The 12,563-nt window shown below is 33.8% G+C and overlaps 2 protein-coding genes across 5 annotated transcripts in view; one reads left to right on the forward strand and one right to left on the reverse strand.

Moving 5' to 3' along the window:
* LOC100750071 (anosmin-1) overlaps nt 1-10,231 on the forward strand; it is a 34,835-nt gene extending 24,604 nt beyond the window's left edge. For 2 of the 3 annotated variants that reach the window (XM_003487100.4, XM_012382021.3), the window contains exon 8: nt 8-790. In XM_003487100.4, coding sequence (XP_003487148.1) covers nt 8-241 — 234 coding nt within the window. In that variant the 3' untranslated portion in view covers nt 242-790. Of the gene's footprint in view, nt 1-7; nt 791-9,577 lie in introns of those variants that run through there. The other variant, XM_012382022.3, reaches the window with a different exon arrangement.
* LOC100740941 (carbonic anhydrase 6) lies at nt 522-12,034 on the reverse strand. Of its 2 annotated transcripts, none has more exons than XM_012382025.3 (6): nt 11,971-12,034; nt 8,161-8,211; nt 7,001-7,156; nt 5,047-5,270; nt 1,681-1,914; nt 522-1,326 (listed from the first exon to the last, which is right to left on the reverse strand). In XM_012382025.3, exons 1-6 carry the CDS (start codon nt 12,017-12,019, stop codon nt 1,138-1,140), a joined length of 903 nt encoding a protein of 300 aa, XP_012237448.1. In that variant the 5' UTR covers nt 12,020-12,034; the 3' UTR covers nt 522-1,137. The 2 variants fall into 2 exon arrangements, with proteins under 2 accessions (XP_012237448.1, XP_012237449.1); XM_012382026.3 differs by lacking the exon at nt 11,971-12,034 and adding an exon at nt 10,460-10,614.
* Between the last annotated feature and the right edge of the window lie 529 nt (nt 12,035-12,563).

Consider the following 12,563-nt stretch of genomic DNA (forward strand, 5'->3'; position numbering starts at 1 on the left):
CTTTCAGACACCGCATCTTGAAATAAAACATCTTCAAAGTGAATGCACATACAACGTAAACGTACGAAATGTATTCAATAATATAAATAATGATGACAATGGTGCCAGTATAGAATTCGTTACCACTGGTTGTTCGAACGAGTCAGAAGAACAAAAAGACGGCAAGCTCTTACATAATAAAATAATCCAATGTAAAACCAAGTCGTCAAAGAGAAAACGACATTACGCTACTTATCTTTAGCAAAGTAGCTCCTTGCCATAAGTAGATATATATGATCACTATTTTTCGAAATTACGTATTCAAATATACAAATAAACTTAATTAGTTCCTTAAATGCTTATGCTACGTACTCTTAATTAACCATAAAGAGGATAACAAATAAAATTTTAATTTTATAATCTTTATATTCTCCGAAAGAAGTATACGTCATAAAACGATTGTGACAGAATATTATCATTAATGGTGAAAGATTAGCCAGTTACCTACGTTGTTAATATGTCTAAATGCTACTCTAGCTGGTTTTTTGTTAAACATAAAATCATTTACAAAGATATACATTATGTACACATGTCGTTTATCACATCACTAATTATATACAACGCGGTTGTATTATTCATTCTCATATGCTCTACACATATAATGACTTGCTTCACTGTCGCGTACATTTGATTTATTGTTATATGTCACTGAATCTTACTCGTGTACACGTCGAACGCTTACGATATAACTTTGTTACGAATATACTACGTGCATTATACGAAACATTTTGAAATTTTGTCAGCACTATAATGTGACACAACAGTCGTGATTATAATATAGTAAAATATGAAACCATTCCGAAAATCCATATAAAAGTTACCGTATATTTACGATTAAATCAGACGGACCATTTTAGAACCAAATCTTGTGTTACTTGTGAACAGTCACGAATCATTATGGAAACGCATAATAGTACTCATACGGACCAGTTTCCTTATTTGTTTTTCTACCTCTTAATTCATCTTCCTCCTCCTTCGCTTCATCCGAACTCTCCTTTCCCCTATCTTGCCCCCTCTCATTATTGCTATGTCAACGATATATCGATCACATTTTATGCGATTAGATAATTCTAAATTCACAGGTGAAGTTAACTGGAATTATTTGAAATATAACAATTTGGTTAGTAAGAGACTAAAGCACACGTTCAGTAAATTGCTCAAATGGGTTGTCGCGGCAGAATATCCGTCCAAATGATGATAAACTGTCCTTTCTCCGACACTCTGCGTTGGTCTGTGATTGAAGATCAGTGTACCGTTGTTTGTTCCAACACTTCTAAAGATGCTTAACTGAAAACCAAGAAAATAAAGTAAAGATTCTACAGGATGTTGCATTTTAATATATACCTATATGTAAAATCGCACGCGTATTTTGTCCTGAGTCTCGCGATATATTGAAATATACTACATCATAGTATTTAATTCTTGCAAAATATTATATCGTATTTGTATTATATCCTATTATAATGTTATCTGTGTCGTTTACATTCTTCAACCTTTGTCAGATCATGAAATTTATCTTATTTTAATCGTTTTAAAAAATTTAACAACGTGGCTCACCGATCATCACCGTGCCAGTCAACGTGTTAAACGTTCATTGTTAGATATATATAAATAGATCATGAAATCGAGAAATAAATTTACCTGCTGCTCTGATAACGTAAGTTTGTCGGCAAGAATATACCACATGACAATTTCCTGGCATCCAGGAGTAGTTAACGATCCGTCATAATGGTAATACGTCGTATGATTTTTTGGTAAAAAGCGATAAGGAATAATCTTGGTTCCCATCAAAGCCGTAGTTTTTCCGACTGCGTTAGATACTAATTCCACTGCTTCCAAAATTGCCATTATATCCAAATTGTCATCGCTATTTAACTGAAATGATATTTCACATACATACGTGTTATGTAAATATCTAAATAAATAGAGTTCAAATAAATAGAGCTCGAGTAAACGAAGTTCTGTCGTAACTGCAATATAAATATTTGTCAGACATGTTTTACGCCCGGAAACTTACTGCATACATACTGTATTAACCGAAAATTAAAAATAGATGTCGATTACAAATTACTCGGGAAATGAGTTGGGCAGGTTATAATGCACATTATTCAGGTTTACATTCGCAGTGTGAGAAGATAGGACCTCTTTCAAGGTATCAGATCTGATCATGGAGACCGATGTCAGCAGTGATGTGTTATGAATCATGATGGAGAACAGACACGGCGATCAGCGCCGATGCTTTGAACTTCATCTGTTATGTCCAGAACATCGAGGCAGTCAAGGCGATCAATGACGATGACCAACATATCTTTATTCCTGATAGGTATTAACTCGAATTTTAATTTAATATCAGAAAGAGCATGGACATCTCAAATGATAAATAGAGCTTTCACACAATTTCATGGCGTGGAACCTAACAGAAAATTCCATCCATTGATACATAAACGGACATTTTATACAGGTTCACCTATTATAAAAGATGCCTCGCCTAACTTGATACATTAAATATATAGCGTTGCAGTGATTTCGATAAACAGCGTGTATTTTCAAATTCTCCATCTTCGACTTTCGTCTCAATAGCAAATACCATGTCATAAATCTCATCATCGCACAGCGGGCTAAGAAACACATTCTTCTTACATTTGGCCGCACACGTTTCCTCCTGTTTTCCAATGGAGAACAAAATACTTGTCCGCGGATGTGCATCTTATAGGCTGCTTCGCACATCTGTCAACGATTGTCTGTTAATGTGCACGTGGTTTGTGTAATTTTGTCTTCCGTCGTCTACAAATTTTCCACGAAAGACAAATGCCGATCGACTGCAACGCGTGTCTGCGAACGATTGTCTATCGGTGTGGACTTAGCTTGACCCATACTGCTAAATTTCTGTGTTCGTACACAAAAGCGTCACCTGTCACTCCACCCTCGTTCGTCAGTCGATTAAGCCAGTCTACTAAATTTGCATTTACACGAGGCGACTTGCTAAAATTTCTCACCAATCGACCCGTCTGTAGCTACCCTACCACTAGCGAAGTCGGGAGAGGAAGCGGGACTCAAACGGAACCGAACGTGTAATCATCTCCCGTGGTCAATTCTAGACAGCGGCAAAGCAAGCTGAGAGCTGCACAATTGAAAAATGGCATCACTGATGTATGTATGTATCATTCACGATAAAATATCTCGTGTGAAACTTTCCTTGTTTTCCTGCCACGGACCAAGACGAGCGTAAGCTGTGATGATGCACGATCTTCTTAGAAGTCTAGCCGATCAATTCCACTTTTTATCAATTTCTCAATTTCATTACGTAAATGAACTATCAATGTTCGATTCTCGAAAAACAAATCCCTTACTTGAATGAATTTATTTATTACAAGAAAATGGCATAAATAATTGCAAGATAAATTTAGAAAATAGTGTTTGCAACATTATCACGTTTCTCCGCTTTACGATCTTGGGTGAACTACGTACTAGAATTTCGTGAATGGCGTTACCATTAAATGTTTATTTTATATCGTCGTAAGATATGTTATTCCTGAATATTTCTTCGTAATCTCATTTTATATCAATCTTATCGAATCTATACTATGTTGTTCGTTACTAAAAACATGAAACCAATTGCTAGTGTTTTGACACAGAAAAATAATCGTCCTATATATTGATGTCTAATTAAAAAATATTGAACATACGAGAACGTTAAAAAAGATTTTCGACGAAAGAATTATGCAATTTATGATTATCACGATTACCATACTTAACGGAGCCTACATTTTAATACCAAACACACGATTTAGAACCCCTCAGATCGATTTACACCTACAACGCTAAACGTAACTGTATAACGAAGATAAGAGGATGTTACTAACTAAGAATAAAAGGAGTAATCGGTGTATGGATGATAGAAGATATCAGCATTCATCAGATCAACGATAAGAAATTTAAAATTGTCAAAGTGGTCAACGCGTGCAATTTTTGTAAACCTGTTGCTAATAATTTTGTAGTCGTGAGAAACGTTCAAGAGAATTACGTCTAAATCAACGTAGCGCAAATTGCACTTGTACAATGTTAATCTCCACTTGCAGTCGGTAGGCTATGAATTTAGTTGAGATGATCAATGGGTTGCATCAATGAACCAGATGACCCATCTGGTAAACGTTAACTGCACATGCGAAAATTGCTCGTTTTGAGATAGAACGCAACACATTACTGCCGCATATGCATCATTAATACTCTACGAAGCATTGACCAGAGGGTGTCAGTTATGCATTGAAGATAATGAGCGCTATTTTAAATTAGCTCCGAAATATACAAATAAAATTCAATAGTACCTATCAGATTAAGTATACGATATAACGTTTGAGCTTAGATACAAATATTTATTGGTATACCGTGAAACAATTTAAAAAGATATTATCTCCAAAATTAAATTCAAAGATTACATGATTTAAATGATATATTTGTATAACTCGTTAAATCTACTTATATATCCCCTATAAACGAGTAGATTACATCACAGAAGACATTAGATCATTCGATAATAACTAATTCTTTTGATGTGTCTTACCTTTGTTCTATTCTAAACTCCCCTTTTCTTGAGAGTGCTTTAATTAAGCTCGATGAATTTGAAAATACTCTACAATACACTCAACAGCAGTATAGGCAGATCGTGAAAATGTTTCTACAATTACTCCTTAGAAGTTAATGTATGACTTTTTGCCATTATTCAGCAACAGAAACCAAAAACAGATTGCACAGTCGGACTCGTTTTTTTGTATTTATAGGATGATCAAAAGTAAACGTCTCGAGCATTATAGCATTTTGGTGTTGGTTGAATTGAGACCCACGATGATTCCTTTGAGACATCTGATACTCGTGACGGATAGAGAACAAGGAATGGAACAAAAACGGCCTTGATCTCTCGATCGAGACTAATTTTGCGACAAACTTTTTTGCAAATATACGTATTAGTGGCAATGTAGAAAATTATTAAAATTGCTCAAATCAACGTACCTCGAATAAGGTAGCAACTACGGCAATGCCATTTTTATGTTGTGATGCCATATTCGCGTTGCCATATTGTTCGTCATAATGAACAAAATGTAATTCTAATGCGTCCCGGATGCCATTTATGGTGTGTTCAGCGGGCCAGTGGAAGTGTAATTGCTCCAAAATATATGTAGATGGAAGATTTGCTCCTTCGAGATGAATTGGTGCACCGTACAATCGAATTTGTACTATAACAAAGGTTAGTAAAATGAATCGTAAATGCAATTACTATCAATCGATACATAATGCTTGTATATACAACATGATCATATAATTTCCAATAACAGATACGGAAAACCTAATATTTCGTTGATTGAGAAAGTTTTTCTTAATCAATTTCAATACTGTTATTCGGTTCTACATTAATTTTGGTAAAATTGCAGACAAATAAAAAATTTTCTAGAAGTTTTACAAATGTTGGGAGTTATATATATATAGTTACATATAGTTAATTTATATGCCAGTTTAGAAAACACACGGATCTGTACGACTTCAGAACACGCACACGTATAACTGAAAGTACACTTCAGCGTAGTTCGGATAATACAAACGCGCTTACGAACTCGTACAACTGACTCTAAACAAACCCTGGTTCGCATAAACGAAGGGCGAATAGACTCCGCTATAATAATAAAATCGATAAACTAAGCTTACTGAGATCAACGACGAAATATTCACTGATTCTCGTGACAGCTTCTCCTCGGTCAAAAAGATCTCAATTGATGTTCCTCAACCCAACATTCTTGGAGCTCTCCATTTTATTCTCAATACATATGATATTCCTACACATTCCGACACATATCTCTTCGCTTATGCCGATGACACTCATGCTTCGCTCACGCTATCCTCTGCACAAACGTTTTGGCAGCAGCTGCGCTTCCGCAACGTAGAATCATCTCGATCTCATTTCCGAAGGACCATCGATAACCGAATAAATATGAACTCGCTAAGATTCCAACACACCGTATTCTCCACTAACGCACGCCATTTCAATCGCACAGTTATCGCCTTTCAGAACTCTCCAATTTCCACTTCAGACAATATTAAATATCTCGGTGTTTATATCGACACGCGGCTAACTTGAAAACCCCATATCACGTTTCTTCGCAACAGATCGCATACGGTTAACAGGCAGCTCTGGTGGCTAATGGGACGACACTCTAAATTAAACCAAGCGCTTAAGATTCTTATATGTAAAGCCACCATTAAGCCCACTTAAACTTATGCATGCCCCATTTGGGGCTCTGTCTCGGAAACCAACATTGATCAAATAGCCTCAGCTGAAATCCTCGTACTTCGATAGCTAACGAATAGCTTATAACTGGTACAGCCATACGAAATACGGACATACTTATTCAGACAGGTATAAGATATTATACTGGATCTGCCAGTTGAACGCTTCATACGATTTCTAAACCACCTAAGTCCTGACACGATTCAGACCATCTCGCATATATCCAACAAAAGACTCAAACCTAATCATCCGTTAGACATGATAGACAGAGAAACTCATTTTAAACCCTTCTTGCTACTCGCTTACGTAACCTTCGTATTGACTGCAACGATACAATCCGTACTAGAAGGAAATACGAGACATAATGTGTACAATTGTCATTGTAAAAGTTCAAGCAACAACTCACAACAATAACTGACACTCTGACTTGTCTATAAAAGGGGAAACTCTGACAGGAGGGATACCGCCTCATTACTTCGCTCGCTTTCGCTGCCCTCCCTAGCAGCACTTTGGCCAATTCTTTTATTTTATTGCTTATAACTCAGGAAGGAACTCTTGGACACAATTTCATCGTCTCTCGTCCCATTTTGCCTTATACAGTCAAGCCTCGAAATTTCTCTTGCTAATTATACAACATTTAAATGTAACGTAAAAAAGGTTTGCTTACTTTTTTTCTTTACCTACCGGAATGGCCATTGTTCGTGATTTTGCCGTTAAATCCAGTATTGTATCTTATGAATTTAAGTGGACCAAGATCAGTTTTAACGATATCTTCGGTAGCAATATTTATCGGCGATTGTCTCTTTCCAGTCGTGCACAGGCCTGGCCAATGTTCCGGGCCTAAACAGAGGAAAACATAATACCATGAAGCCTTTATCAGAAACAATAACATACCAGTTATATTTACTAAAATAGGCGATGGAATAAACATGACGGAATAAACATTACTTCAATCTGATAGAATGTTATTTGTATATACGTATGTATCTAGGTGCAATATTTATTTAGTATGACCATTGAGTTGCTTCAAAACCGAAAAACTTCGATCGAATTGATTCATTGTTTGTCCTGATTACGTTATTTTTGTATGTACAGTGTACAGATTGCAAGAAGAGGACAATTGACGAGATGGATACAATGACGCAAAAAGTATAAGTGTTATATTCTCTGATTTACTGATGCTTTCTTGTCTGTAAATAATTTTATGTATTGAACAGAATGATCCAATAATTCTGCATACATATACAGGATGTATCACTTTAATCGATCAACACAAGTATTTCATAAACTATACATTATACGAAAAAGGGTTTCAAATAAAATTTGTTTTGTTTCAAAGGGAGCTGAAGGTGTTTTCAGGATCTCAAGGTAACCTTTGTTTTTTAAATGGAACTATACTTGTTTTCACGTGGTGAAAATTGAATTGAATCGAGTTGTATGGTAACACCGTTCGAAGCAGCTGTCAATTTTTTATTAAAAAAAAAAAAGGTATTAAGATATCAGTTTAAAAGACATTTCAGCCTTAATTTCATCATATAAAGATAAAAGAACAGTGTTATCTTTTCTTATCTTTAATACGATAAGTTTTATAAGATTAAATATCTTTTAAATTCATCAATTTTCCACCCAAGAACCTTCATGTTCTTTTGCAGAAAATTAAACAATGCATGCAAAACGATGCATACAAAAACGTATAGTTCTACTGAAAAAAACAAAGATCGTCTTGAGATCTCGAATGCCATCGTAAGATGTTCCCTCTAAACAACGTAAGTTTTATTCCAAACACTTTTTCAATTAACATACAGTATAGGACATATCTGCGGACATTATCTAAAAATAATTACCATGATCACCCGAATATGACCAGTCATCAGACGCAGTTACTTCGTATAAGCCTGAAACAAGAGAAACTTTTCAGTTAAAGATTTGAGTCCAGTGCGATCTCCTCTACATGAAACTCTAAAAAAACGTCTTCGAGTAGACAAATCGACAGTTAATCAAATGAAATATTATAACATTTAACATATAATATATAGCATTCGTGTGTGTTAATTTGTATACATTTCGAATAAAAAATGCTAACACATACATAGATAATCATGCAAAAATTTGGTTGCTAACTTCAGTTTAGGTTATAGATTTCGATATTCGATATTTATATCGATTATAGATTCGATAACTAATACTGTAATTCTGCAAACACTATTATATTTCTATCAAAATTGTTTAAATCGCAGAAGCATAACATCTTCCTATGTGTTGTACAATAAAATAGAAAAATAATCTTGAATGGAACACTTGTTTTTGCGATGTCCTGTGCAGTGCGAATCGTATACGATTACAATTATAGGATTTCATCGATACGTAAATGAAAGTCCGGAAACCAATGATTGAGAAGATGAGGCGAATTATTAACGTACTACATCCTACTGTACATCGAACTGTACGAAGAAGGGTAGTCAGCGCATTACAACTATCACACGAGACATGTTACACTAACGTAACACTAACATTTCATTGACACGATGACTAAAATTTTTCTTCTGATAAGCAATGTTGTATGTATGTGTATACTGACTCATTAAACTATCTATTAGATTTATTAATATAACGAACAGCTGACTGTTTACGTACTTGAAGTAATCGGACAGTAAGCTGCATTCGTATCTTTAAATGATTACGGAAATGATTACCAAAGTTCCAGATAATACTGCAATCCAGTAAACCGATTATAATATAGATTATAAATTAGAACAAAGGAAGTAGTAATAAGTTATAGCAAACGTTTTGTAACTAGCTGTAGTTTATGTTCTATAAGGAAGAATGTCTCTTGCAACAAGTTACAACACACTGAAGATAAAACTGCACACGTACGAATCACTATGCAAAACACTGAATAAGAATAGTTAATAAATTCAACCGAAATGTATAAAGCAGACTGCGAATGTTTTTGCAAATTTATATTTTTATGTATAATATTTTTTTACATACTATAAATATCTGTTTTTCACACTAAATATTATAACAGATATCGTACTTTGTATATTTCATGTGTTTCTGTATATTACGTGCATTTCATGCATTTTGGTATTTTTCTTATAAACGCAGAAAAATCTGCGATCTACATATAAGTTAATGTGTATGGATCATTATAGTCATTACCATTATACATTACCATTTTGTTAGCAAATAAATAATCCAAAGGTACGCAAGTTTTAATAGAAATTCTCAAGAATAAAAACACATACTTCTGTTTTTCAGGTATATACACAGTCCTCCTAATGTGTCTCCTGTGAAATATGTTCGTCTATCCGCGTTGGGAGTTCATCACCCAATAAATTCGATAAGTAATGCGTGCGGCAGGAAATAAAATTAACCTCATTGACCGTTGACTAAACAGAACATCAGAGAAATAAATGTGGTTTCCCATTAATGAGATATCAGGGTGGAAAACAGCACCGAAAATTCTGAGAAAACTTGAACGATGGTTTCGTACGTCCTAAATTGACACTCAATCGACCCTCAAAGGAATGTCGCTGCTTTTAAATTGGCGCTTTTACATACGGCTGATGAAGAATTCAAATGAATTCTAATGAGTATAACGTAAGCTTCCGGTTATTAAAGTTCCGTTGCACTGTTTTTATCAATTTTTGCTGATTGCTGTCGAGTCTCTTTTATAAATCGCAAACACATAATAGCGCCGACACAATCACAGTTTAAGCTTATACGATGACATTTTTACTTATTTGCCAGACATAAAAGTTTCATTGGATTATCGTTCTTCATCGACTACTTAATTATTATACAATACTTGACAAATATTATCTTCGCGTTATTGTACAAACTATTCTTTTATTCGATTCGATTTCACACAGACTTGACTTAATGAATAAAATAGATTTTCTCCCTTTTATAAGAAGCTCGTGCACCTTAACTATTTTTGACATTTCTTCTTTTGTTCCTATATACGATAAATTTGCAATTTAAATCACGATTAAATCAGATTTTATGTTATAACACTTTTCATTAAATTTTTATATTGTAAAAATATGATGTCAAAACCAAATACGCTGCAGAAAAAAGGTAATTTCCTCTAATGTGAAATGAGGCTTTGTTTTAGTTAGTAAGCGATTCTTCTCTTACCTATGAGAGTTGTAAAAATTATGTACAAGTTGTTCATCGCAAAAATGATATTTAGAACTGTCAGAAGTTGCGATTACTCGATGACACGAACGTGACAGCGATGAGCCTACAACTGATGTACACGACGTTAATCTAGCTAGATAGCCCCGAGATTACACGAGGCCCTACTACCTATATGACATTTACTTTCTGCATTGTACTAAACATTGTGATTGCCCTGTGTGCGCACGCTAATTAACCTCTATTTGTATAAAAAATAAATGGCAACCAATTAAAAATTTTACTACAAGCTGCTTGTCACTTTTGTCCTTCCATAAATTATACACGTAATAAATGGCACTTGTTTAAAATTATTCAAGTTGGAGACAATTAAATGTAGGGATTAAAATATCATTAACACTCGTGGGTTTCAAAAAATAGAACACATGGACTGTAACGATGCTTCTTGTACTTTGCTATTTCTTATTTGCAATCATACTTTACTTTTCAACTGGAAGCAATCACGAAACAACTTCATTTAAATTCCTGTGAATGAGAGAATGCTTTGGTCCGGTGGAACACGAGCAACTTGAAGCCGCTTATTTTCAAAGTGGTGTAAGCCCAGCTTCCGTTGAAATATCGAAGAGTTTGGCTTTCCATCGATTGAAGAATCCTGATAAGGTCTACTTAATTTGTTCGCGCCTCTCTCTCTGTTTAAGTAGATGTAAGTTCATTATACAAATGGCTTTTTTGAAAATTAATTAGACCAATATCATTTTTCAGGGTCGTAAATGGACGTACACCGCCTTCAAAATTCACTAATTTGTAAAACTGTGAATTGTACGATTCGTTAAATTTTAATTATTTGGAATTTATGTTTAATACATCGATCCACATTTGTTTAATTGTGTAAATCTCTGTACGTTATTTAAATATAAATAGAATAAAACTAAATGAATAAAAATTACTATAATATTATTATATTGGCTCGCAGTGAGCGTACGTGTATCACTATCTGATTCTAATGTTAGTGCAAGGTTATCTATCGAGGAATTGAATCTACCGAGGATTCAAGATATCAACAATATGTAATACTTTCTTCAATCTTAGATTTACACTTCGATACGATCCGATATAAATGCACAACTACTGATTATTCAATAATACTCTAAATGTAATAATAACTACACTTAATTATAACAAATTAATTTGATTATAATAATAACGATTTAATAAATATAGCAATAATTTACGATAATTTACATTGAGTATAACGAATCGCATTTAATTAAGCAACTTGTTCATATGTGTTCACATGTGTTTCAGAGTAAATGCAAACAGAAACTTTGACAACATTACTGAATGTTTTATATATATTTCGTATTCTTTGTAGAGAATGATTTTCATTTCACTAATAATAAATATACTTTTTGTTAAAACTGAGTCCCTTCACGAATAATCCTCAAATAACAATATAACTGCAGTTACCTTGTTGTTATAATCGTACTTCGTTAAAACTGGTATCAATTTACCTGAACGGTGGAGAAATGCCAGCAAAAATATCAAATATTTGATATTCATTTTAAACGTATATATATATATATATATATGTATATATACACAACAGAATTGTCGTTTTTGTTGAACGATACAACTTAGACAACAATTTTCGCTCTACTGACCTTCTTCAAAAATTTCTTAGCTACGTCGAGATTTTCGACCACGGAGATTGCACGAGCAACTACTGAATTAGTAGACTATGCTTGTACTATACGTACATGCGTTGGTGCAGATATAAATACAAAGGTCGTATGCATATATTTCAATGATTTTGTTACATTCTGCGATAACGATGCTTTAATACATTTATTATAATTGACATTATACGTATATGTACAACCATAAATTAATATTCTAATAAATTATTAATTCTTTTGTACAAAAAAATATATGTACTTCTGCATATGTCATTTTAATATATGCATTGGGATAAATACGTACCAATTATTAAAAAAAGAGTTGAATTATTAAAGAAGAGTATAATATGACACGATAAAATAACAATGTAATATAGTAACTAAGAGCATATTCCAAGAATATAATATAGTTTATAGTAAAATTAGGA

This window comes from Bombus impatiens, unplaced genomic scaffold, assembly GCF_000188095.3.
Source record: "Bombus impatiens unplaced genomic scaffold, BIMP_2.2 scf_0140, whole genome shotgun sequence".
Lineage (NCBI taxonomy): Eukaryota > Metazoa > Arthropoda > Insecta > Hymenoptera > Apidae > Bombus > Bombus impatiens.